This window comes from Boleophthalmus pectinirostris, unplaced genomic scaffold, assembly GCF_026225935.1.
Source record: "Boleophthalmus pectinirostris isolate CB_2022bp ecotype Guang Dong unplaced genomic scaffold, ASM2622593v1 HiC_scaffold_12, whole genome shotgun sequence".
Classification (NCBI taxonomy): domain Eukaryota; kingdom Metazoa; phylum Chordata; class Actinopteri; order Gobiiformes; family Gobiidae; genus Boleophthalmus; species Boleophthalmus pectinirostris.
The window spans coordinates 18980666-19008654 of NW_026571018.1; the positions used below are offsets into that span (position 1 = coordinate 18980666).

The following is a 27989-nucleotide window of genomic DNA, read 5'->3' on the forward strand; positions in this document are numbered from 1 at the left end:
CTGCCTAGGGCCCCCAATCCTGGAGGCTCCCCCAACCAATTGCCCTCAGTGCCACGAATGGTCAAGACCTCAGAGTAATGAGATTTCTCTCAATATGACATTAAACGAGAGCAGAACTTTTAAACAATAATCATAAGAAAAATAATAATGATCATATGTAATGGATGTACACAAACATTTTATTGTACTAGCATAAAAATAAATGGGGAATGGGGAAAACCAGACAATATTAATATTTTAAAAAAAAACAAAAAAAACAAAACTGTGCCCCAAACTCAAGTTCACCTCAGGCCCCCAAATTACTAACTCTGCCACTGCTCATAGGAGTCAGTTTTGCATACTATAGGACCATTTATTTTACAGGAGTACAGTCAAGTAGTATTACTCGTTATGGATGCCTGGATTACCCTTTTGCCCTTCCACTATATTCAGTTTTTTGTCTGTCTGAACAAAATCTTTAACATTTTTCCAAACCACTGAGCCAGAGGAGATGACGAAGAGGGCACTCAAAGTTATCAGTGTGGGACCCTGGTGAAAAGTTTTTACAGGTCAAAAAAAGTTCTGTATACAAAAGTTGAGTGAGAAAATATAGAGAACTTCAAGATGTCCTGTACTGGTGTTGAAAAAGTGTAGTAAATGCTTGTTTTTGTTGCAGTTAGCAGTGAAGGTGTTGACAGCCCAGGACTCTGAGTTGGCTTTAATGAGACGATTATTACTGTGGCTAACCGCTGTGTTTCTTTATGCCAGTCATCCAATAAAGTAACTAGTATTTCCACTGAAGATTTTCCATTGTTATGAATACGGTTACATAAAGTGTCCATTATACAAGGAAGCAGCAATTTTATTATACATTTCTTATATATCTGTGCTAGTGTTGTCATGATACTGAAGTGTTCAAACTCGATTTCAGTTCTGAAGAATAGACTTGATGCTCAAAACTTTCAAGGTACTTTTCAATAATATTACTTTCTATGTTCCTGTGTACTCCCTCATTTGTGCAGGTAGGCTCCATAGTGGTCAGGTGCTCTTATACTTGTTCTGATTCAGCTCAAGATCATTTTAAAACTGTTCAGGAAAGTTAATTTCTGTCATATTTATTGCTACTTCAAGTTCAAATGACTATCTAGTTTCAGTTCTAGTTTTAGTACTGATTAGGATCTGCTTTTCTATACTTTTGACAACCCTAATCTGCACATCATAGGTGTACTTATGGTATTATATTGTGAAAATGTTGATGTAATAACAATTTGGGTGTGTAGAATACAATTTGTTGAAGCTAAAAAACATTACAGCTACTTTCAAGTACTATTGTCCTTGGTTATCATATGTAAAAATCAGAGTCTGCAAACTTTACCATTTGGAGTTTTTAATGATAATGATGATGATGTACTGTATTTTTTTTATGTTTCTCGTTCTGATCTGGTCTTTCAAATTATATAACAAATTTTATTATTTTGGAACCATTTGGGATTTGTTGAGTAGACCTTGTAGGGAAGACGCAATAAGTGTTTTGCTTTGAGACATGAGCTACTTGTAATTGATGACTTTAATATGCTGGCTTGCTTATTAAGGAGAGTTATGAAAGAAGCAGTTGTATCCATTTTCTGCATGTGTTTGACAAGAGTGAGGAAATGGTCCGTCACTCCTCACAAAGACTGAAGAGAAAACAGTGGCCAGGCTCAAATAATCAATCATTTTAAAAGAGAAACGTGACTCCATCAAGGTTGTACTGAGCCTGCTGTTTACCTGCAGCCAGAGCCCAAGCTGAATGAGCCACTGTCTCTTTACTCAAGGATTTATTGTGTGAACACGGATATCTGACTGGACTAAATAGTGCAGATTCACTTTAAGCTTTTGTTCTGTCTTTTCCCTTTATTTTCTGTAAATTACTTTAACATGGCTAATGATTGTTTATTGTTTATTGATCAATCTGAGCTGATGTTTTTCTTCCTGGGATCCAATAAAATAATTACACATAAATATTCACATTTCAGCCTTATGTAAGTTCATTAGTATAAAATGGATAACTATAATAGTAAAATCTTTCCTAACCTTCATTGACAACATGTAAAAGTCCATTAGAATAAAATTAATTATTAATTTTCCAATACATTTATCCTCAGGCCATATCCAGTCCAGTACATTACTAACTTCATCAGATTGTCTATTGTTTGTACATGTGGTTTTTAATATTTTATGGTCCACTTTGAGCTTTTTGCACATGTTTTTCCCATGTGGTTTTCAACTACAAATGTCAAATAAACTGACCTAAGCTAATGTGTTTTTGTCTTTAGTTGGAGACAAGGTGCCCGCAGACATCAGGGTGACATCTATAAAGTCCACAACACTACGAGTAGACCAGTCCATTCTCACAGGTATAACTTTAATTACAAGTACTTGATTTTGTTGATGTTATAATCTTAAAGGAGATAAACTATGCTTTTTGGAGTATAGTATAAATTAAACTTTAACATACTCAGTGATTTGTGATTTTACATTTAGTTTATTGTATATCACAATGGCTAAAATAGTAGAAACAGAGGATTGATAAGCCCTGCCTCTGTATTGTGGCTTTTCACTGCAGCAGATTCACTAACTAAATGTATGACCCTGTTCCTGATTTTTTTTTTTTATAATTCCAACTAAAAACATCAATGGGGCATACATAGGGGTTAGGGGGAAACAGAACATTTCTGAGCACCGCAGCCTTGAATTCAGTACCATACAGGATTACTCAAACATGTTTGGACTCTACGAGAAAACTGTTACAACTAGAGATCCGATTCTCGTAATTGATATCAGTGCTGACCTCAAAAACTTCGCTGGATTGGACACTGGCTTCAAATATTGGTTCAGCCAATATCGTGTTTCGACATATAAATGTATGTAATAAGACTATTTACTGTCTGTAGCTGACCCAAAAAGTCTCATGAAGTCTGCTCTGTAGACACTTGAGAGATAAATAACAGCTACATAAAACATTAGCATCAGTTTATCTTCAATCAGTTTTTTCTTTTGTTTTTGTTTAAAGGAATATAAATGCTTTTTTCAGTCTCTGCACTGGTATCGGTTGATTGAATATTGACAGATACTTAAGGCTATAGAATTGAAACCAGTATCAGAATTGTAAAAGCTGCATAGTAAAACATTGTTAAAAGCTCATAAAAGTCTGTTCTGAATAATATTTGACATAAGATGTCACTGCGGCATGTCACAATATTTGGTTTTGTTCTGTAGGAGAGTCTGTGTCAGTCATCAAACACACAGACCCTGTCCCCGACCCCAGAGCTGTCAACCAGGATAAGAAGAACATGCTGTTTTCAGTAAGCATTCTCCACTGTGTCCTGTTTCTATGGCTGATCAAATAAAGAGTGTTCAAAACAATGAGGTGACATGACAGGATTCTAGCTCAACTTAAAAATATTACTCTGTTTTCTGATCTGTTATTATGCTGTTTCCTCATCACAACCATACCTAGAATTGTGGTTTTCTTTCATTCACACACACTTTCTGCATATTTAGGCTTAGTTCTTAGTTCTTCTCCCCCAACAGAAAACACTCTGTTCCACATTGTGATGCCATGTGCTAGTATAGGAAGTGCTCCACTGTGTTTTTATACATATATATAGGGTGTACTGTGAATGAAACAAACACAACTCTAGGTATGTTTTTGGTGCGGTAACAACATTATGAAATGGCTTAAAGCTCACAAGAATCCATTTTGTGTAATATAGGATCTTCAAGTACCAGTTTACATGCAAACTGATCACAGCCCATCCATTCTCACTGAAATGTCTTATTTCAAAATCCGTCCCTTTTGGCTCTTCAAGCTGCACGTGTTCTGACATAGTTTGTTCTATTTATGGAGGTACGCGGTGCCCTGGTTGTTAATCTGCCCCAACTAGATCCACTCCCTAAAGTTTATATGCAGATGCAGTGGGATCAGATTAGACTTGATTCAACAAACTATAAATGTCTATCAGTTCATTTGCACAATACTTATTCAAATTAGAATTACATCAGAAAATGTTTGGTATGCTTATAGTGATTTAAAATACATCTTAAATTAACTATAGGCAAGATTTTTATTTTAATTCACATAAACATGACCTAACTACCCCAGATAAGAGGTAACAATTGTAATGCTGATTTAACTAAAACAATGGGCATGATTAAGAAGTTTTTTATGTTATAATTTTTTTTTCTCAAGATGGTTATCCAATCCATTAGGTTAAACCCTAAAAGAACACTCTCTGATCTGAATTCTTACTACCTTAACACCAGCATCTGCAGAAAATCATGAATCAGTGCTAGTGCAACTTCTGCAGCTCAGTGAAGAAATTCTGGAGATGCTGAGCTTTCATCTGAGACATGGCCTGTCTATATTCTGAAAAGATGAAACTTGTATCTGTCCTTATATGCAGGTTTAGGCATTAGAAACCCAGGTTATGTTGTGATTTGTGATTTTAAACTAGTAAGAGCCCACTCCGTATACACTTCTTTAAATTAACTTTTTTTTTCTTCTTCTTTCTTCCCTCAGGGCACTAACATCGCTGCTGGTCGCGCCATAGGTGTAGTCGTTGCCACGGGCGTCTCCACGGAGATCGGTAAAATCCGTAATCAGATGGCATCTACGGAGCAGGAGAAGACGCCTCTGCAGCAGAAACTGGACGAGTTCGGGCAGCAGCTGTCCAAGGTCATCTCTCTGATCTGTGTGGCTGTCTGGGTCATTAACATCGGCCATTTTGGAGACCCTGTCCATGGGGGGTCCTGGGTCAGAGGGGCTATATACTACTTTAAGATTGCCGTGGCATTGGCTGTGGCCGCTATCCCAGAAGGCCTCCCTGCGGTCATCACCACATGCCTGGCTTTGGGAACTCGCCGCATGGCCAAGAAGAACGCCATTGTACGCTCTCTACCATCTGTAGAGACCCTGGGCTGCACCTCTGTGATCTGCTCAGACAAGACGGGCACCCTCACCACCAACCAGATGTCTGTTTGTAGAGTAAGTGGCACTTTTGTAAACTTAGTTTTAAATGGTCCTGTATTATGCTAAATTTACTCTTGTGAGCTTTGTCATAATGCTTTTACCTCCTCAAAAACCTAACTGGAGTTGTGTTTTGTTTCATTCATACATGTTTGAGTAATCCTTTATTATTCGTCAGTCTACATCTCCAAAGCTCAAAATTCTTTAGTGAAGGTGTATGGAGTTTAAAAACACAGTGGAGCACTTCCTATATTACCACATGGCATCACAAGTGTCTTCAGTTTGAGAAATGAGCTCAACTCAACAACATAAATCCAGGTATATTTGTGATGAGGTAACAACATTATTAAATAGATCAGAAAATAGTGTATTATGGGACCTTTAAAGAAATGTTATCTGGTATAGGGTTTGGTGATATTGACAAGTATCTATATCTTGATTCTTTTTGCATTATCTCAATTATGACAGTCAGATGATATTTTAACAAATGCTAAAATGTGCCTTGGTTGAGGTTCAAGTATAGCACCGAACTTGGACAAATCGTAAAATCAAGCGTGAATGGTGAATCTCACTTTATACATTATTTTCTGTCTCTTTTTGAGGTAATTTTTTGTAAATCATATGATCAACTTTATTATTTTTTTGATATTTTGATAGATATTTATTAGGAATATAACAATAACCAAAATATCCTGATATTGTATCATCAAAGTTCTCACAATAATTTCATGGACCATCACAATAAACATCGAATTCCAAGTATCTTTGCTTAAATTAAGAGTTATGGTGCAGCAATAGCTATAAAAAGACAGAGGGAACTACATAGACCATGATCCTTTGCTCCTACATGAAGAAATAACAGTTCTAAGCACTTTTAAGTCTTAGTTCTTTGGATTAAGTCTTGTCAAGGCATTTTAAGAGGAAAAAGTAGCATATTAACAGTTTTGTTAGCCTCCATAAAATATCACAATAAATATACCGTGAGATGTATATCATGAAAATATCGTACCGAGAGATTGGGATATTGTTACATCCCTAATTTTGAGTCTCTCCACCATATCATGAGCTTTCCCACGATATCGCAGTAAATATCGTACTATGAGGTTCATACCGTGACGATATCGTATCGTGAGACTTGGATATCGTTACACCCTAATATTTATATGACTGGTTAAACATTGGTTATATCTTTGCATACTTGTTTTTATGCGATCTAACTGAAAATTAGTATGTATAAAAATGTACTAGAAATACATTTAATACCATCCTGTGAAACACAACACAGGAAAATAAGCTCAGGTAGCAGACCTTTTGCCAGAAAAATTACTTCTTTAAATAATCTTAGCGTGAAGTCTTATGCGGAAAAACACAAAATAGCTCACAAAAACACATTGCGTAACTACAGCCACAATATTATAACTATGAAAGTGTAGATTATCATTTATTTTCCACATCCTGAGACTTGACTGACACATCTAAAAATGCTGTGGGGGGTTTCTCTCAGAATTTGCTAAGGTGGTGAATTCTCCAAAGAGTTTCTGTTCATTATTAGTGCCAATCTTCATGTACCTTTTAGCTTTTTGCTCTGTGCTGGTTTTGTTATTGCAGTCATGTGTGGGGGAATGGAAAACCTCTGCGTGTGCTTGTGTTTATGTTCATGTGGTAGATAAGAGATAGCTACAGCAGGAGTAGAACAAGCTAGCATGCAATTGCCCATAACATTATATCACTGGAGGTTTTTAAATGACCCTAATCATTAATCATTATCACACATGTTGGGCGTATTATAAAAGTATTACTTCAAAATACATCCACAACAGACCATTACTAAATTTAGATAGAAAGTTGCTGTGTTCCTTATCTCACGGTTGCACCCCTTTCCTCTCTGTGGTGCGATGTGTGTGGGTGGTTTTGCAGAGTAAAGTAAATGCCAGTGGTCCTGTTTGTCTTTGGTTTTGCACAAGTTTAATTCAGGTAAAGGCTCTTGTTCCCAAATACGGTTTTATCTCAAAATACTGCAGCTTGTCTTATATAAGTGTGAGCTTTTTCTGCCATTTTAACAACCCCGCTAAACTTTACAAAAAGTAAATATAAAACACTAGATCTGCTTGATTATACTGGTATTATTATAGGGGTCTTAATTAAAATCACAATTATTTTATTAATGAGGCAACAGTTGCTCGCCAAAACATGCAAAGATAAAACAGCCTATTTTATCTTAAAAAGGATTTGCACAGAAAAAGTGTAGAGCATCAGCCTACTTTAAGAGTATATGGTAAGTAAAAGTAAAAAGTAAAAAGTACAAGTAAAAAGCTCCAATCCGTAGATTACTTTTTCACTCTTGTCTGTGTCTCCATAAAACGCATTGGAGATTTTCTTTCTAGTTTAAACAGTACTTCTTTGATATGTCCCTTACTGAAAAGGATTTTTACTTAAAGGTCCTGTATTACTCTAAATTGATTCTTGTGCTCTTTTAGCGATGTTATAATGTTGTTTCCTCCTCAAAAACATACCTGGAGTTGTGTTTTGTTTCATTCACACATGTTAGAGTAGACCAGTTCGAGACCACACGGTCCCGAGACTGGGACAAGACCAAGACCTCTGAGGGTCGAGACAGACGACACTTTTAAAGGCTGAGATAAAGATAAGATCAAGACCATGGCCCATCGAGACCTAATCGAGACCATCTTTGTCATTTTCAACATTTATTTGTATTTTACAGTTATTTTGGCACATATATATCAATGTTTTTTTATAAACCTATCAGCATTTTATCTGATTAATGTTCATTTAGGCTTAAAATAAGTCAAGCAAACTGTACTGCACTGAAACACTTTGTGCCCCTTTTTTTAGACCCTCATCCATAGTTTGAGAACCCCTTCTTAAAGCGAACTTCCACTGGCACTTTACAGAAAACTGTGAAGAAAGTGGGTAGGATTTGTAAATCTGTTTTCTTAATTGCCGACAGCAGAGGGCATAATGAAATGTGATCGCACTTGTTGATTTTTCAAACCTCAAGTCCAAGTCAAGACCGAGTCCAAGCGCTTTCAAGACCGAGACAAGACCGAGTCCAAACGAGGTCGAGTCCAAGATGAGATCAAGACCGTAAAAAAAGGGTCTCGAATCTGCTCTCGAGAAGCTTGAGTACTATGACACTATGTTTGAGTAATCCTTTATTATTAGTCTATCTACATCTTCAAAACTCAAAATGCTCTGTTCCACCTTGTGATGTCATGTAGTGGTAAATTTTTAGTTAGCAGCTACCTTTTCCCTTTTAGTTCAGTAGATCGGGGTTCCAGGGTGTATGGAGTTTAAAAACACAATAGAGCACTTGACATTTATGTTTTAAACATGTATGAATGATACAAAACACAACTCTGTTTTGGTGAAGAAACAATATTATAACATAGATAAGAAAATAGGATAATGTGGGCCTTTTAAAATCAGAGTGCCTTGGATCATCTCTCTGTTTTGCTCTCTACGTTTCCAATAGACCCTTGATGAGGACCTGATTTTGTCACCACTAGGCTCCTGTGCTAGTTTACCCCTGAGGCGCTCACACTAGAAACACATACTTGGTTTTCAAATGGCCTCATATACACACATAAACACGATAACACTGTAGATTTATTCCACGCTCATACAAATGCTGCTGTAAATGTGTAATACTTTTTATAGCGTTGCTTTTTGGGACTTGGCAGATGGCAGATTGTTCTGTGTAGCCCTCTTCATTTGAGCTCTACACATTATCAGTCTGGAATGGTGCTGACTGAAAACAATGGGAAAACACAGGAAATTGTCAGTTTTCTGGTAGTAAAAGGATTCATGTTTGACAGTTGTTTGAAGGTCCTGCATTACACAAAATTGACTCTTGTGAGCTTTTAGACATGTTATAATGCTGTCACTTCATCACACCTGGAGTTGTGTTTTGTTTTATCGCATGTTTGAGGGACCCTTTATTATTATTCTGTCTAAATCTCCGAAGGTCAAAATGCTCCGTTCCACTTGTGATGTCACGAAACTGTAGTTTAGCCTGATTCATCAGCCGGTTTCACTTTGTAGAAACCGTCTGACCTCTCAGCATTAGAATTATCAGCATTAGAATAGACTGGTACTTTTTTATTTAACTAGTCGCTGCTATTTGGTCGTGATGTATGTAATGCGCCGCTAACGGGGCTCACTATTAAAATAATCTTTTCCCAAATCCCACAGGAAAAAGGACAATAACGTCTTTCCCCTTGATAAAATTCACCAAACATTCTCTTTGTTCTGGCTTTAAATCCTCAATCTCGGGAATTGCTGCCAACACATAATATATGGCTCTTCACTGGTTTTTGTGAACCATCTAGTGTTTTCCAATTCCTTACGTAGTCGCTGGAGAGAAATGAAGTTGAGAGGAGGCACTAGGTGGCACCAGCCCATCTAACTGTAGTTATCATGTTAACAGCTACCTTTATCTTCAGTTCAAAAGAGATTGGCAATTCTAGCTCTGACATTATCCAAATGATTCTAATGAAGGTGTATGGAGTTTAAAAACACAGTGGAGCACTTCTTGTATTATAACAGAGTATTTTCTGTTTGAGGCAGGCTTTGTGTGTTTAATGTGTGAATGAAACAAAACACAACTCCGGGTATGTTTTTAATGAGGAAACAACATTATAACAGGTCAGAAAACAGCGTAATATAGGCCTTTTACTAAATGCAATAGCTTCACTCTTTATTCAGGAATAGCTTGCTCATTTTGGCTTTATTACTGTTTTTCTTCTGCCTTTTTAACTAGCATGAGGCGCAAAATGAATTTGACTGTTCATTTAGTTTACTGCCGTTGGTAAACCACTGCAGAAACACAACACGCTGCTATTGAGTTTCAATTTTATTCCCCTCTGAAATTGCACGTGTCAAACTGTGGCCTTTCTGTTTCAAAATGGAGGTGGATCTATGGGACTTCCTGCACAGAAAATACAGCGGTCTGCCTCTTTCTCTATTCCCTCCCTCCCTGCTCTGCTCTTGTCTCTCTCTTTCTGTCTCTCTCCTCTTCTTTCTCTCTCACTCTCCCTCCATCTCATATCTCTGTCTGTGTCTCCCTCCCTCTCTCTTCCTTCCTTCACCCCCTCTCTCCCATTCTCTCTTTTGCTGCCTCCAGTGCCTTCTTTCTCTCCTTCCCTCCTTCTTTCTCTTCAGTCTCTCTCTTTCTCTCCCCACCCCACCCTCCCCTCTTCCCACCTCTCGCCATCTCTCCCTCCCTCTCTCTTCCCTCCCTCACCTTCTCTTTGCTCCCTCCTCCATCATTCTCTCCCCCTCTCTTTCCCCACTCTCTCTCTTTTTCTGTTATGACGTCTAGTATTCCTGAGTGCCAGGGAGTTCCCTCTTGTAGCAGCATAGGCTGGTCTCACAGTGTGGCATTGGGCTGGGGGTAAATATTGACCCTGTCCTCCTCGTGTGGGCTGCTCGCTGCATTCAGCTCTGAGGGAGATAAGCAGCTGGGTCCTCCGCTCTCAGATAAGCTGCAGTTCCGTTTAGAGAGTTTTTTTTTGGTTCATTTCCTGCAGGGAGCTATTAATTATTATGCAACTACACTCTTCTCATTTAGTTTTAGGAGTTGGCCCATGCATTTCCTCTATATCGATGGTTGTATTTTAAGTGCATTGGCTACTTATATAAGTCCTATTGACAGGCTTCTTTTTGTTTTTCCAAGTCTGACACTATTATCCACAACATTTATTTATTTAGGTTAAGTCATACTTTAAGTGCATTTCTTTTGTTAACCTATACCTAGTTGATTTTTTTCACCTTTGTGGCAAAATTGTTAATAATAATAGTTGAAGTTGTAGTAGCCCTGTAGTACTTTTCATTTTAGCTAAAACCTTAATAACAAAAGTCAGCTTGTGGTTTTCCACTTTTGGGTTAGTCTTAGCACCAGTGATGGCAGTGGTTGTAGTATAGTACACAAAAGCTCCAGTTATTAAGATAAAAGAAGGTAATTTGCAAAGAAGAAAACATCCTATCGTTTCAAAAAATAATGCTGTACCTGTAGGTTAGACATCTACAAACATGTTCTGATAGGATTCTTGTATTATCAGTTCAGGAGCATAAACATTTCGGAGAATACTTCTTGGACTTGTTAACGATGAGCCATTTTGAACAGAACCTCGCTTTTTAAACATATATGGTAAATCAAAAAAAATTGTGCTGTGATGATGACAGCGTTTTGTTTTTTTTTGTTTTTTTGTAAATGTGTGCCTTTTCCTTAAATGTTTTCTCATTTCCTTAAATTCATTCATATTTGAGGATATCCCCAGTCGGGCTGTGTTCCGGGACTCCCCTTTGTGTTTTGATGCACTGCTCTCCTGTTCTTTTTTAAACACACTCCTAAAAGGGTTACTCATGACGCCAGTCAAATGATGGAGGAAGTGAGTAAAAGACTACAGACTGGTGCCAGGGCCGGCGAGCCACGCACATCACACTGAGTCTAGTTTCCGTGGAGACCAAAGCACAGTCAGATCAGTCAAAGAAAAACCTCCACCAGACCAGTCTCTGTTCCTCACACCCTGCTCAGTGTGAAGTGTGTGCTCTTTTTAGTATCTGACCAGAGAGAAAAATAGAAGACTAGTGTGCAAATTAAATGAATATCCAGTCACTATGATAATGGTAATGATAATAACAATATTTTGGTGCTTCAATAGGAAATACAGTTATATACCAATGTAATTCTTGGGCTACTAAAGACCTGCTCTGTGCCTCAGTTGACTAAAAGAGGGCTTTGCATTTGTGAAAGTTCTCAAAGTGAATCTCAAAGATCCAACTGTATTTGACCCAAGTGCACTGGCAAGAAAAGGACTAGTAAATAGAGTATTTGTTTGTACAAATGCAGAAATCTCTATCTTGCTCTGCAATATGCCTTGTCCTTTTGCTCTTGCACATACAAACTCTTCACAATACCAAAATAAGAATGATTTGTTGACTTACCTTTGGATCAATACTGATTAATTTACTAATCGACTAAAAGCTTACAGCTCTATAGGCAGCTGCCTTAATGATTGTAATGACTGATGCAAACATGGCTGCCAGTGCAGCTTCTCCGACCACAACAATCACTCTCCCACACTCTGTATTCATACAGGGTGAATTGTTTTGCTCAAGGAGCCTAAGAGTTTGAGCTTGAGCAGTTAGAAGATGACTGCCACCTAGGCCACTGTTATAAAGCAGTGTTATCTATCATTTATTTTGGAATATTTGCATTAAACGCTTGAGATGGAACGTCAAAATTGGCTTCCTTGTGTTTACTTACTTTATTTATTTAAAGAGACAGGGGCAGCGCACAATTTTTACATTAACCTTAACAGTAGAGATGCATTGTACCAGGTTGTAGCACCAGTGCTAATTTCCACCTGTAGTCCCTAGGCAGGTTCATTGACTAATTGCATTTAATTTACCTTAACTGTCAACTGTTCCATAGAAATAATTTGCAAAAACAAAATGTAACTGCTGGGTCACTACTGGTAAATATTTATAACTCTAGATAAGATCAGAATGCTTTTAAATGAGTGCTATATTTAGGTTTAGCATCTTAAAATAACCATTGGTTTACACACAAAGGGACATAGACTTGACTTCTACTTTTTTTGGATAGCAGAGTACATAGACCCACTACGTAGTTGCCTAGGAAGTGAACTAACAGCTCTGTTAATTAGCGTTCATTATCTAATCATGTTGTAGCAAATTTTTCAGTAACTTCTTAAGGAATTATTACTGAATTAAAAACAAATGCTATGTAACAACAACTATCCTAGAAATGACCTTGTTTGTGGTTGTATTGTGGTATTGTGCTGCAGTTATAGGGGTCATGTGGATGATAAACAATACTTATTATGTAGTTCTCATATGAAGCCTTCTTGAATCATTTGTATTTGACATTTTAGTCACACATTACAGAGTGTTTCTTGAGGCAATCTGATATAGGAGATTTGCCAACAAAGCAGATTGTGGACAGCTCTGGGATCCTGACTCGGCCTTGTTTTGCTGCTGGTTACTGAAGTGTGTATGGCAGTGTGAGTGACTGATGAAGCTTTAGATGTGAACAGAACAAACTCCCATGATGCCCACGTCTGGAAACTCAAAGAGTCCAGGGAGTGAGGTTGGCGATCCGGAGAAGTCTTCACAAACTGTCAAGAGGAAATGCCTTTATTTGAAGATTTACTTACATTTACTTCTGAACTATAAGACCATTTTACATGGACAGTTTCTGTATGTTTATGGCTACACAGGTGAATATGCACAGCTATTGAACATAAAGTATATTGGTGAATTTGTGTAAATGCCATAGACTGTATATATAAATGGACATAGCTAATCTGCTCTCTACCGTGTTCCAAATAGGAAGTGTTCATGGGGGTGCTTCTGGCTCCATCGACCCTTTCTAGTTGATATTACATTGAGAAATGTTCATCCCTCCCTCTGTAACTGCTGCTGTGAGCCCACTCTGCATGATCCTGGTGTTTTTATTTCACCATTTTGACCATTAAATTGATAAATTCCTATTCCTTATATGAACTCCCACTCCCTTAGTCCACTTCTTATACAGTCTGTGGTAAATACTAATGGCACACTTAGTCCTTTCTTTTATATTCCACCATGACACAGAAACAACTGTCTGGGATAGTCTCGTGTAGTTGTTTCCATGTAGTACATCTCCGCCCACTTTGTTATTCTCACATTTGTAATGCACCATGACAGTGAATCTTCTGTCTATTAGGCAATTGTTTTCCCATGATTCCAACGGAACATTGTCCCTGATTGCACGAAAGCAGTTTTTTTTTTCGGTATTTTCTCAGTATTAGTTACTATCCAACAAAACAATCTCATTGTATCTCTCAATTATCTGTATAATATAATGTCTATTTAACCAGAAAAAATAAAATCACGACCAAGTAACTGATAATTGTTATGCTAATGAAAGGAATTACTCACCTTGTATCTTTGTCTCCAGATGTTTGTTGCAGATAAAGTGGAAGACTCAAACTGTAGCCTCCATGAGTTCACCATAACTGGATCTACATATGCACCTGAAGGACAAATGTAGGTATCACAATTTCTCTTGAAAAATGCAGTACTTTTTGTTTTTTACCTGTTGAAGTAGTTTTAGCATGACTTTAAGTAGTCTTGAGACATCAGAAATTAATCTTTACACTTTACAGTATAATGTGCACAGGCAGATCACTGTTGTCATTTCACTTGGGGCCTTGCCTGCTCACTATAAGAATACAGTGGTTCATCTCAGTAAAATGCCCCTCGAACAGTTCCCATACAGTCTGGTGCATTATGTTGATCTCACTGTTGTGTCTCTGAGTCTGTGTAAACCTGTGGCCTTCATAACAGCTGAGTGTGGGTTATTGTGTGGGTGAATTCTCTACTGGGACCAGCATCACTGTCGTCATGCAGTCCAAAAGCATTTTCTGTGATACACACACTGTTACTACTGTATTACTATCAGTGATGTTTCCTAACTCAAGTATGCAGCTAAACCACTGCATGTCAGCTCTGCTTATGATGAATATAGATGATGCTGTAGTGGAGTCTTGTTCAGAGTGAAGGGTTTTTGTTCCAGCTGCCACTAATGTGTGTGTGTTTTGTTGTAGACTGAAGGGAGACAGGCCTGTCCAGTGTGGAGACTATGATGGACTTCTGGAGCTGGCTACAGTCTGTTCCATGTGCAACGACTCTTCACTCGATTACAATGAGGTTGCTTGCCCACTCTTTCTTTATATATTTATATATTCTCAGCACAACACATCTTACTGACTGGCATACTTTACACATTGTAAAAAGCCATATCTCCTGCAGCCATAGTTAATTTTACTCTGATCTTTTTCTCTGCTTCAAATTGCTTTTCTCACCTCTTTGTCATCACCATGGTATCATGGTAACCATGATAAGGAGAAAGGCTCACGATAAGATTTTTCTTTGCTCATGTTTCTCTCAGACTAATCCTTCTCATGCATGCTAATACTATTTGGACTTGTATGTTTTTGTATTTCTGTCTTTTCAAAACTCTCTCCTCACAAACATTTTTAAAGATTAAATATATTGCATCATTATGTTGTAAGGATGAGCTTGTAGGGGGTGATGAACAGAAAAACGCAAATCCATGTTCAAAGAAAGTATAGAGTATAGAGCAGGAACAGCACAATCTTAACTCAATTAATCCTTGACTTATTATTGACCTTGGCTAAATAAAACAAAAACACATCTCTGTGTAGTTGAAGCCATTTTATATTAGTTAACATTTTTCTCACCTCACTGAAGTTTCTGTGCTCACTGGTGTTGCATTCAATAACTGCTTTATATCTCCTGTGAATAGCAGAGTGTTAAGGTCATTTCTTATTACATCTTATTACCAACCAGGGGCGGTGCTGATGGGGGGACTTGGGTGGGCACTAATCCTACCCTAGAATGGCCCCTCAAAGATTTTTGCCTCATTTGCATAGGACTTCTCGACTAAACATGTTCAAATAGCAAGTAGCAAAAAAGGATTGTTCAAAATGAGTCATTACTGGGGCTAACTACATTTAAATGTATTAAAAACAGCGATGCAAATGTGATAAGGGGTTGTATTGTTAAAAGGCTCTAAATTAACATGTTAAGTGAACACCCCCATTGAAGACCTTAGCATCCCCTCAGCTCCTCCAACCAAAAATGCCTGCCTCCTCCCCTGTTACCAACAGAGTAAAATTCATTTCATTTCATTTTATTCAGTAGACCTGTCATGATAATTATATTATTCAATATATGAAAGCTGCAGCAATATATTTATTTATTATTATTATTATTATTTGCATTATTGGTAATCTTTGGATATTTTTTGGCTATATGATTATTATGAAGATTTACGCTGTAAAAGGTTGCATTTATAAATTCTATGACACTGCAAACTAAGTACTAAAGTGTCTAATTCTGCTGTTTATTTTTTGCTGCTCATGGGTTTTGTTTTTTTGTTTTTTATGCAAAATTTAGATTTAGAACAGTTTTTGTGGTTTATATCTACTCTTGGGTTATTGTGTCAGTGGCAAATATTATCGTCAATATTTACTTAAGGAATATGTCGCACTTCAAAATTAGTTACCATGACAGACTTATCATTCAGTTGGAAACATGATTACTCCACTGTGCAATGTAAATAAGCCCTATTAGCCTCAGTCACTATATGTGTTATTCATGCAGTAACAGTGTTTTGTCCCTGGTGTCGTATTAAGGGCACTCATTGGGCTCTATGTTTACATCGGTGGTTGAACAATGTGTAATTGTGGTTGTGTTCCAGGCCAAAGGGGTTTACGAGAAGGTTGGAGAAGCCACAGAGACTGCACTCACGACTCTGGTGGAGAAAATGAATGTGTTTAAGACGAACCTATCAGGACTCAGCAAAGTGGAACGGGCCGGCGTCTGCAACTCTGTAAGAACCACTCAGTTTTTTGTTTGCATATTATAGGTTTTCATGTTTTTCATTTTATTTCTTGGTTTTGGTGGGAGAGCGCCTGTGGTAAATATTTATCATGCTTGTATATCAGTTTCGTGGCAGTTTATGGAAAAAGATGATAAAAATTCAGGAAGTAGTACTGAGTGCTACAGCAAAATACAGATAGAAAATTATGCAAAAGGAAGCTTTTCTGTGCCAGATTAAATATTGAATTAACAAAATGTGTTGCCATTTATTTTTTCTTACTCTAATCATAACTATTGTGCAGTTTAAACAGAATTTTGAATTTTGTTTACTTTATGGTTGACAGGTAACAGTTATGGATCACAAAACATCACAAAATTAAAAAAAAAACTAGGAAATATTTTTTTTTGTAAAATCTTAAATATAATTGTGTGTAACTGTTAACTAGTGAAATTACTACTTTAATTTATTGCATATAAGCGTTACATCTTTACAGGCTAATGGGATTCCTTTCCCACTATGCTATTTTTGTATGCAGAGCTCCTCCTTGCGAACATGTTGACCTAACCTTATTGTACCTTTTTGTTGAGCATATTTGAAATGTAAATTGTGCTTTGGCTGCTCTCCACCTTGCTGTACAATACATCAACATGTCAGGAGTTCACATTGTCTCACTCAAGGACTGTTTGGCATTTAAAGGTTGTTGATAGAAGCTGATGTTTGACTACAGGGAGTTAACCATGGATTATTTGTATAGGACACAAAACTGCTGCAAAACAGTAGGAGGGGGCATCGTGTTTGAGCTTGTTCTTATGCATAGACATTTGGATAACGGCTATAAGCTGAACACCTATATTATTGATGAAAGGCGTTTTCTGCATTTTTAGGACAGACATCACATTTTTACAACTTAAAATGTTAATTTTGAAATAGAGAGGAAATGTTTGTCACACCGACAGATAACAGGACATTAGTCGGAGAAGTCCTCTGACACAAGAGGGTAACATCAGTTAGGTGAGATAAAATGTGGCTGAGTCAATATGATCCTAAATAGGCCTGGTGCTAGAAGGACATCTAGTGGAGGAAGACCTTTACTACATGATATTTCAAAGTATGTCAATCCTATATGTGCAGTAATTAAAGATTTTTTTCTACTTACAAATATCCACCCATGTAGTCTTTGTATCATCTGCATTCACTGTGTGGACTGTAAAATATAACACAGTCCAGACAAAGTGGATGAGTGCTTTGTCTCAAGTGGCATCCTTCAGTTGTCAGGAGCTCTGCACAGCGTTCAGTCACCCACCAGTTGCCATGATGACAGCTGCCCACAAACAAAGCTATTTAGCTCTGTCTCTCTCCTCCACTTTTCCTCCTTCTTCTCCTCTGTTATCTCTCTATTCTCATCCATCAGGTGATCAGACAGTTGATGAAGAAGGAGTTCACCTTGGAGTTCTCCAGAGACAGGAAGTCCATGTCTGTGTACTGCACCCCTGTCAAACCTGGCTCCCCGAGCAAGATGTTTATCAAAGTATAACTGAATATTACCGGCACAATTCATTATCAGAACCCAGGCTTATTATATGATTTTAATGTTGTTTTCTCTTGTGTCCTCAGGGGGCCCCAGAGAGCGTGATAGAGCGCTGTCAGTACCTCAGAGTCGGGTCGTCCCGGGTTACACTCACACCTGCTCTGAAGGAGCAGCTCTTGTCAAAGATCAGGGACTGGGGCACGGGCCGGGACACTCTGCGCTGCCTTGCCCTCGCCACTCATGACTCTCCACCACGAAAGGAAGACATGGACCTGGAGAACTCCAGCAAGTTTGCCCAGTATGAGGTACAGTGTCTGTTCTGCACATGAGCATGTGTAGCTGTTCAGTTATTACAATTACAAATGTGCTGTACATTCCCCAACTTGTTGGTACGGTTGATGCTGTGCTGTTGCGGTTTTATTGTTACAGCACCATCTGCTGGTTTGAAAAAGGCCCACAAGTATTAACACAACACTGTGCGGGTTCATTCTAAAATGTGAACACCACCAATTTTAATAAATGTGTTTGTATAACCCACAAATAACTGAGCCACATGGTATCCTAAATGATAAATCATATTTTTAGGATTAAAAACTAGAAAGCCCTACGATAATCCTCTCACTGACCAAACTAACCAAGCCACATTCAGTGATTCTGACACATGTGATGTGTGGGTCATGTGACACACACTAATGCAGCTCGACAGCTGTCAATCTGTGACACATCATTCATAACAATAAATAACTTAAGTGGCACAAATAACAGTTTGATCATTGAACAGGGACTTCTAAATCTTTCATATTTTCATTGCTTATATATCTTCAGCCATTATGTATTTGAGGTAAAATCTGACTTCACTTGTTTTCATCAGGTGGGTCTCACCTTTGTGGGCTGTGTTGGCATGTTGGACCCTCCCAGGAAGGAGGTGATAGGTTCTATAAAGCTGTGTAACGAGGCCGGTATCCGTGTGATCATGATTACTGGAGACAACAAGGGCACAGCTGTGGCAATCTGCAGACGTATTGGGATCTTTGGAGAAGAGGAGGAAGTGACGGGCAAGGCCTACACGGGCCGTGAGTTTGACGACCTGCCCATAGATGACCAGAGGGAGGCTGTTAAACGTGCCAGATGCTTCGCACGAGTGGAGCCAGCACACAAGTCCAAGATAGTCGCATATCTACAGTCATTTGATGAGATTACAGCCATGGTAAGAGTCAACAACTTACATTGTCTAACACTAGTAACTTAACATTTTCCAGTACAAACACAACTGCTATACCAGCTACAATAATAACATTTTTGTTCAATTTCTTGCTCCTTGTTTATTTCTCTGCCCCTAACACAAATGCAAACATGTTCCACTGCACAGTTCTGTACTCCACTATACATTCAGACTCCACTGTACATTTGTTGCATGAGTTGCCTCCTGCCAAGGCATGACACGCTGCACGTCCTGCTCCTATCTCAAGCTGTCATCTCAGACCGGCCGTGTGCTTTCCATCTGATGCACGTCTCAGCTGACAGCACAATCTAAAGCAGAGTCTGGACAACAAAACCTCCATTTTCCTGTCAGCCTTACCTCGCCAATCAGCACTGTGCAAGACTGCTTTAAGCCCCGTCACCATAGATCTGTATCGCATAATCCTGTCTATCCTCACAAACAGGAATGAGTGTTTTGCTTCTCTAAATGTTGTGCTTGTTCATATTAAAAAGATAAAGTATATAGATATTGCCATAACAGTTCATTCAAAGACAACCTTTATTGAAGGTTGTAGTATTTTGGTGGTTGGTCTGGCATATTGCCACTCTACTTAGAATGTTACTCTATATGGCATTAAACTTCTATATCCCCATGGAGAAAAGCAGGTGCCGCCACTAGGACTAGGAAGATTCAGATCAGGTCAGGTCAGATCTGTGGAGAGGTGACCTAGCTCACAGTAAGAATCCACAAGTAAAAACCTGTGGGTAAAAATAGTTCAGGCATAACTGTAGCATCTTCATGGAGACAAAGATGTGGTATGTTCTCGATCAAAAAGTTACACTGTACATCTTTATTTATTCCATTTCATTAAGATTTAACTTTCTTTTGGATTGGATGTCACACACTCTGTTGCAATAATAAGAAATATTAATCTTAGTTAATCCACTGGGCTTTGTTTTCTAGACTGGTGATGGAGTGAATGACGCCCCTGCTCTGAAGAAAGCAGAGATTGGCATTGCTATGGGCTCTGGGACTGCAGTGGCAAAGTCTGCCTCTGAAATGGTGCTGTCTGATGATAATTTCTCCACCATTGTTGCTGCTGTGGAGGAGGGCAGAGCCATCTACAACAATATGAAGCAATTCATCAGATACCTCATTTCCTCCAACGTGGGGGAAGTGGTCTGGTAAGGGACAAAAACGCACTGTTTTTCAAAGGGCTGCATTCCTTTAGTCGATTGGCGGTTTCTTAGTCAACCCAAACTTATATTAGCTGACAAATTATTTTATATAGATATAAGGATTTATATGGGACAACTGCAGAAGTTGACTGCAGCTCTAGTTTTTCATGTTGGCCTCTCCTCATTGACCTGTGTTTTGTGATGCAGTATCTTCCTGACGGCCATTTTGGGACTGCCTGAGGCTCTGATCCCTGTGCAGCTGCTATGGGTGAATCTGGTGACTGACGGACTCCCTGCGACTGCTTTGGGATTCAACCCTCCAGACCTGGACATCATGGACAAACCTCCACGCAACCCCAAAGAGCCCCTCATCTCTGGCTGGCTCTTCTTCAGATACCTGGCTATTGGAGGTATTCAGTTCATAACAACAACTCTTAAAGGGACAGTATGTACGATTTTGAGATTAAATGTCATAAATGTGTCCTATCTTTGTAGATATGCTGATTTATTTTTAATTACAAAAACAATGGACATAAATCAGAAATCAGAATGAGCATTACATGAGTCTCATTTTTTTAAGGCTGAAACCTGCTTGATTTAAAGCTTAAGTACTTGCTCTAATTTGAATACTGGAATCAATCATCAATCAACCAGTGCTAGTGCAGCCTCTGTAGCTCAGTGAGTGAATTTAGGATGTTCTGAGCTTCTCACTTCCCACTGAGAATGGGAAAAACTTGTGAGCATGCTTTTATATGCAGGTTAAGGTTAAAGCACTGACAACTCCCTGCAGTTCCTTTTTAAAAACATCTAAGAGCACAGGCCACATACTGTTGCTTTAATTATATGCTGTTCTATTTATTGACTTGCATGCCATTTGTCATTTCTGATCTCTCCTTTCAAGTATTGCCATAATCAAAGTGCCTCTATGTTTTTGTAGGATATGTGGGTCTGGGGACAGTGAGCGCTGCCACATGGTGGTACCTGTTTGATGAAGAGGGCCCACAGGTGTCCTTTTATCAGTTGGTGAGTGGGAAAGTCTGTCTTGATACAGTGGCTGAATAAATATCTAGATACAAACATGTAAGGATTAAGCACAGGCAGTAAAGGCTTTCTGTTGTTTATTTCTCCCTCCCTGCTCCTCATATGTGTCGCATTGTAAATCCCATTAACGAGGAATGCTCCTGCTGGTACCTGCATTACGCTCTGACCAGTGCTGCTGTTTTGACTCTCCTTCACTGTGGGCATAAAGCATCCACATGGACATTGAAACGTTTAGTTGTAGTGAAGGAAAAAAATAAAAAGCCCTGATTCTGCTTCTGATTGATTAACTGGCATCTGGTCTACTAGCAAAGTACTAACCAGGCCCAGTCTTCTGACGAGAGCAGGTATTGACAAGTGGAACTGAGCTTACATGGTACTTAAAGATACAGCTGTCCAAAGCAGTACTGATAAGAGGAATCATTAAGAGAGAAACAATTCCGATGCTCAAAAATTCAGCCAAAAATAGAGCATTTGTAGATCAGAGTGTGGCCAGACTTTCTCAGATGTTTCTCCATCAAACGTGAGCTCCATTAGGCCAGGTCACAAAGGTCCTAGTCAAAAATCAACATACAAACTTATAATCCTTAACTCTCTTTCTGTAGACTTAGACAAACTTTATTGATCTACAAGGGAAATTATTTGGACACAGTAGCTCAGTAGTGGATCAAAAATATAAAAGATAATAATAAATCCAATATAAGTACCAAAAATGGAAAGAGACTGGATTCAAATAAGGCATAATTATACAAATATCTGTACAAGTAAAAATAAAATACAGAAATATAGTAATACAAAATATATCTCTGCTATATACAAGAGGAGAAACCATGCAAAGATGAACTGGTGATTGACAGGATATAGGGTTATCATTACATAAGGGTGAGTTGTTGTACAGTTGTATGGAGTATGGTATAAATGTAGTGCTGTATGTGTGTGTGTGTGTGTGTGCATGTGTTTTCTTTCAGAGACATTTCATGCAGTGTACAGAGGACAACCCCATGTTCAACGACATAGACTGTGATGTGTTTGAGTCCCGTTACCCCACCACCATGGCCCTGTCTGTGCTGGTGACAATCGAAATGTTCAATGCACTCAACAGGTCAGTCCACTGTCATTTCAATATTCAGTAACCCTTTGTCATTAGTCTGTCTACATCTCCAAAGCTGAAAATGCTCTATTCCAACTTATGATGTCATGATACAGTTTTCAAGTTATCAGCTCCTTTTACCTTTAGTTCATTTCATTTCATGGCTGAAATAATTCATGATTTTAGTGATGGTGTATGGAGTTTAAAATTACAGTGGAGCACCTGTATTGCCACATGACATCACAAGTTACAACAGAGTGTTTTTGTTTTGTTTTTTTGAATGAGGAACTCAGTCTAAATATGCAGGGTTTGTGTGTTAAACATGTGTAAATGAAACAAAGTCAGGTATGTTTTTGATGAGGAACCACCATTATAACATAGATCAAAAAGTATTGTAATGTGGACCCTTTAAATCATAGAGCCCATAATGTCACTGTATATTAAAGAAATAGTCATGGAATATTATTTCTGGAGGATATCACAGATGTCATATGACTTGGTATATGTGATGTGAATCCTGTGACTTCCATAGAATGCATATAATAAATGGCATAAGTAAATAACTGGAGGGCTTTAAAGGGAAGCCTGTTCATAAGTAAAACTACTAAAACATCATCTTTTAGTTATAAATGATGAATGATAACTGTTGTAGTCAAGTTTATTGTAACCTCTGATATAAAGTGAATTACTGTCTGGGTAACTAAGCCTGTGCAGAGTGTCCCTTGTGTCTTTGACATGAAGTATTAAGTGTCATGTCCCACTGTGACAGTCTGTCGGAGAACCAGTCTCTGCTGCGGATGCCTCCCTGGGTCAATATTTGGCTGCTGGGAGCCATCGTCCTGTCCTTGTCTCTTCACTTCCTGATCCTGTACGTGGAGCCTCTGCCGGTGAGTGCCGCGCTGTGACAGCTGTGTACACTGACGCACACAGAGGTGGTCTCTGGCCTCTGCTGATTAGATTACACCAGATCAAAAGTTAATAATTACAAATAAAGTGTGTCTGTTCTGCAGCTCATCTTTCAGGTCACTCCTTTGCGGTGGTCTCAGTGGATTGTGGTTTTGAAAATTTCCATCCCAGTTATCCTCCTGGATGAGGCATTAAAATATGTATCCAGGAATCATCTAGAAGGTAATATTACAGTTAAACAGTTTATACTGTATATATTCATAAATACGTAAATAATAACTCTTCTTTCTTTTTCTTCTGCATTCTGATGCAGCTTAAAGTCGTTATATTTATTTCCCACTCTGTGGAAAGGTACTTAATCTCCGGCTCATAGTGTTTTCTCATTAGACCGTGTGACTGTAGTTTGTAGCTGTAGATGCTGATACATTATGTTCCCTGTGTAAACAAACCTCCCTGCTCCATTAAAATGCATGGCTCAAAGCATGCAATGTCACTGCCAAACACAACATAGATTATTTAGCACAAATATGGGTTTGTTAAGCTTTGTAAGTTTTGATTCACTACACTCATAACAGTTAATGGTCTGTGCTTTTTCTTTGTGACTATGTCTCTTTATCTTGTCATTTTAATTATCTTTTTCATTCTGCAGCTGACGAGGAGATGAAATATCGACGGAGATGGCAGCTGAACTAGATCCTCTCCCAAAACACTCAAAACTCCTAGAGCTCTGCTCCTTTAAACAGATAGAACCCTATTCCCATTCCCACTCACTCCTGCATGTCCACAGACCACCTCTCACCACTGAGCAGGGCCTGCACCAGTGAAAATAGTCAATGAGTAAGTGTGCATGACGCATCATCAGGAGAAAACTGGCCCAGGCCTCTGCTTTTTAAAGATGCTTATAGATTTTTGAAGGGTACAGTAAAAAAAACAAAAAAAAAAAAACAACGGTGGACATTGCAGAGAAGCAAAAGAACAGTGGGATGGGGAGAAGAAGGAGGGGTGATGGAGGGATGATGCCAGCCTCAGAGACTAACAAAGGAATAAAGTGGAGAGCTTAAGATGCACCTCACCTGTGTTCACCTGCATCTCCAGGACAGGACTTCACCAGTACTGTGTGGGCAGTGACAGCACCACTGCTCCCTGTTCACTCCTGTGTCCACACTTGAACCACTTCTTCATTTCGTTCTATTTGTTTTCGTGTCTCATCTTTCCTCGCTCTCTTTTCTGGATGTGGAGGCAGCTTGTTGTGGATTTTTATAGCTTTACACTGCTGTTGCGCTACCACCTTCTTTGACTCATTGAGGTGGATGTTTAGGCAAAACTAAAATTTTAAATGTGAAAATGTCAGGTGGAAGATCAGGTGGTCCTCTGTCAGGCCTCACTATTGTCCATCCCCTGCACTGCCTCTTCAAATTAGGTATAAACAAAATAGTGAATGTACTTGCACTAAATCATATTCTCAGTTTGAATGATTGGCAGTTCAAACATTAAATTACCAAATTTTAAAAAGCCTATAACTTAAATCTTAAAGGTGCACTGCGTAACTTGTCAGATTGGCAGTCTGTTACCATGGAGATGCTATTGCTTTGCCTGTATTGTTCCACAATATAGTATTAAACTTATATAACGCACATTTATTCAGTTATGGGTGTCTTTATTGCTCAATCATACTTTTAAAAACATGGAGTCTTGCTGTACCTCTTCACAGATCTCACCGTAATTTGCCCTGGTGGAGTCTCCCACTTGTTTCTATGGAAATTGAAAAGTTAAGTAAGTTAAAGCAATAACATCTCCATGAAGACTGTCAGGCCCTCTGTCAGAAAAGTTACACAGTGCACTTTTATATTATATTTTTAAATATAGAACATCCATGCCTTATATAGCTCACTGAACCGCCTCATGAAAATGTGGCAAAAAGAATGTGTCCCCTGTCTGTATACTTCCCTTTTCCCTCATATACAGGCATATGTTGATAAAATATTGACTTAATGTATTATAACAGTACTCCAATACCAAGGCAAGTTGAAGTAGTTAATTTAAAGGCAGGCTGCATAAGTTTAGTACAAAGATAAAATATTATAAACATGTACTTAACTGTGGATCTGAGAATTGTGTATTTGTAGTTGGGAAAAGGCCAGATTTATTGTAGGTGTCAAACTTTAGCCCACCAATCAGAAGGTAAGTGGTTCAGCTTTGGCAGTTGTTTGGATGTTGGATGTCATTCCTGTTACAATGAATCAACTTAAAGTGCCTATGACAGGTTAGACTACTCATTTTTAGGTTTAAAACGTCACTTCCTGGTTGGAAATTGTGACATTGCTCTAGATAATTCCATTACTGTTACCTAGCAAAACTCTAAAACACCAACCGGCTTTTATTTTATTGAATTAATGTTGAAAGTATCAGAAAAAATTTATTTATTACTTGTAAACTGTGACAAACTTTTGGATAGAATTCTCCATAACTCAGTGTCATCAGTGTTTTACAACTCTACTTCTTGTTATTTTGAACTTTTTTCTTTTTTTTAACTTTTCTTCGCAATGTGATTTTTGATTGGTGTAAAACTATAATTTATATTTACAATAGAGATAATCCGTAGCCAGGCTGACCCCACTTAGTGCCTCCGCTCAGTTTCATTTCTCTCCAGAGACTAGGTCAAGAATCAGAATATACTTGACCGTTCCTGGCAACGATTCACAAGATCAAGGATTTAAAGCCGGAACAAAGAGAATATTTGGTGAATTTTATCAAGGGGAAAGACGTTATTGCAGTTCTTCCTACGGGATTTGGAAAAAGCTTAATATACCAGTTAGCCCCGTTAGCAGCACATTGCCCACGTCACGACCAAATAGCAGCGATTGGTTAAATTTAAAAAAAGTACCCGCCTACTGTCAAGCAAATTAATTCTAATGCTGCAAGGTCAAACGGTTTCTACGAAGTGAAAGCATCTGATGAATTAGGCTAGATAATCCAATCAAATTAAGTCAAAATTAGAGAATCCTAAAACTCTGTCATACACACTTTAATGTTACTGCGTGTGTGACACAAACACTGCTTTACAATCAAGATTTGAACTGGTTTCTCGCTGGTTAGAGGGCATATGCTTACCTATTGTGCTGACTACTTTTCCCACTAAAAATACAATATAATGATAATAAATGTAGCTGTCCATAATGTGTAATTTATTGACATGTGCCTGTGCATTTGCCTGCCTTTGACATTCCCTGTAACAATGTTAGAGCTTTAGTTGTGTGTTCAATAGAAAGCCCCTTTGCTGTGCACTTTGTCTGCTTCCTCTGCTCCTCTCAATGCTTTAAAGCCTCACTTGGGTCTTACTGATGTAATAATATAAATTCAAAGGATTTCAAATGTGTTGTGTATGACTGAAAGAGCCATCTAAAGCGTGTGTATTAAGTCTTAACCCTGGTTTGTTGGCGGGGCTCTGTGAGATTGGGAAGGCTCGGGCTGTACCTCTGGGTTCAGTCTTTCTTTGCTTCAAAATAAGGTGCTTTATAGATCAATATAGTATCTTTTTATCTGCCTATAGAACGTGTACATTTTAATTTGTACAGCGGACCAGTTTTATTGTTATAAGTGGGCCAGTAGGTAGGTCGGTTACTTTTATGGCTTCTGTTTTACATTTCAAAACATGGCATGACACCATTTGAATAGAACCCACCATTGAAGACATGAATGTATACGATTACATTTGCTTACAGTGTGTCAGTCCTCCCAAGCGATTAATGGTAAATCTTCTTAGGTGTCCATGTTTGTCTCATATTTTTAAAGTTATTGCTTGTAATAAAGTCCACAGTTAACTTATCTGATATCTGATGTGCAAACAACATTGTATGGATGACAAATTAGCTGAGCATCTGTCCCTGTCCCAGATCTCCATTGACCCTAAACACGCTGGCACTAAAGCTTTGTATAAACTTGTAATTTACTACTGAATCTGTATACATCAAGATGGCATGGACATTTGTTACTGTAATAATAACCTATACAGTATCTAATATTTAAATTTTGATAATTTTACATTTGACTCGACTACAATAGAATTGCAAGATACGTTATTTTTACATTTTCTTTTGAGCAACTAGGATCTGGTTTGTTTCGTAGAATAGGAAGGTTGTTTCTTCGTTTGGTTTTACAGTTGCTGGGATATTGTGTTTTTATCATAGAGGAAGAATATATTGTAATGTTAAGAATAGCAATGAGTCCCTGAGCTAACTACAGTCTTAAGATGTTGATGGTTTTGAAGTGTACTTAAAAAGGCTGTGAGAATGTTCCTGTGTCTGGTTTACACTGAGCACTAAGCAGTGATGAATTCTGGGAAATGAAGTTTAAGAACTGTACTTTGAAGGGCTTGGTGCGGATGCAGGCTTTAGAGATCCTCAACGATCTGAGAGGGTCTGAGAATTACATACTAATAAATATATATTGCATTGGCTCATATGTACATCTAACTCCTCATGCCCTTTTCCATTGTCTCTAGAGCCTCTGTTCCACCACTGAGAAATAAAGACTCTCTGTATTGCCTTGTTAATATCAAATGTGGACACATAATTTTATAAATGACAAAGATGTGGAAATAAAGATTATTTATCTGTTATTTAAA

At 38.2% G+C, this 27989-nt stretch overlaps 1 protein-coding gene across 1 annotated transcript in view; it reads left to right on the forward strand.

Moving 5' to 3' along the window:
• The window catches only part of atp2a3 (ATPase sarcoplasmic/endoplasmic reticulum Ca2+ transporting 3), a 56626-nt gene extending 28637 nt beyond the window's left edge, over positions 1-27989 (forward strand). Inside the window, exons 6-21 of the mRNA XM_055148217.1 lie at positions 2295-2375; positions 3238-3323; positions 4541-5005; positions 13974-14062; positions 14623-14725; positions 16302-16433; positions 17836-17952; positions 18039-18257; positions 18824-19159; positions 20117-20337; positions 20539-20741; positions 21269-21354; positions 22338-22471; positions 23229-23346; positions 23470-23587; positions 24015-27989. Of these exons, the coding sequence (XP_055004192.1) occupies positions 2295-2375; positions 3238-3323; positions 4541-5005; positions 13974-14062; positions 14623-14725; positions 16302-16433; positions 17836-17952; positions 18039-18257; positions 18824-19159; positions 20117-20337; positions 20539-20741; positions 21269-21354; positions 22338-22471; positions 23229-23346; positions 23470-23587; positions 24015-24058 (2552 nt within the window). The 3' untranslated portion in view covers positions 24059-27989. The remainder of the gene's footprint in view (positions 1-2294; positions 2376-3237; positions 3324-4540; positions 5006-13973; positions 14063-14622; positions 14726-16301; positions 16434-17835; positions 17953-18038; positions 18258-18823; positions 19160-20116; positions 20338-20538; positions 20742-21268; positions 21355-22337; positions 22472-23228; positions 23347-23469; positions 23588-24014) is intronic.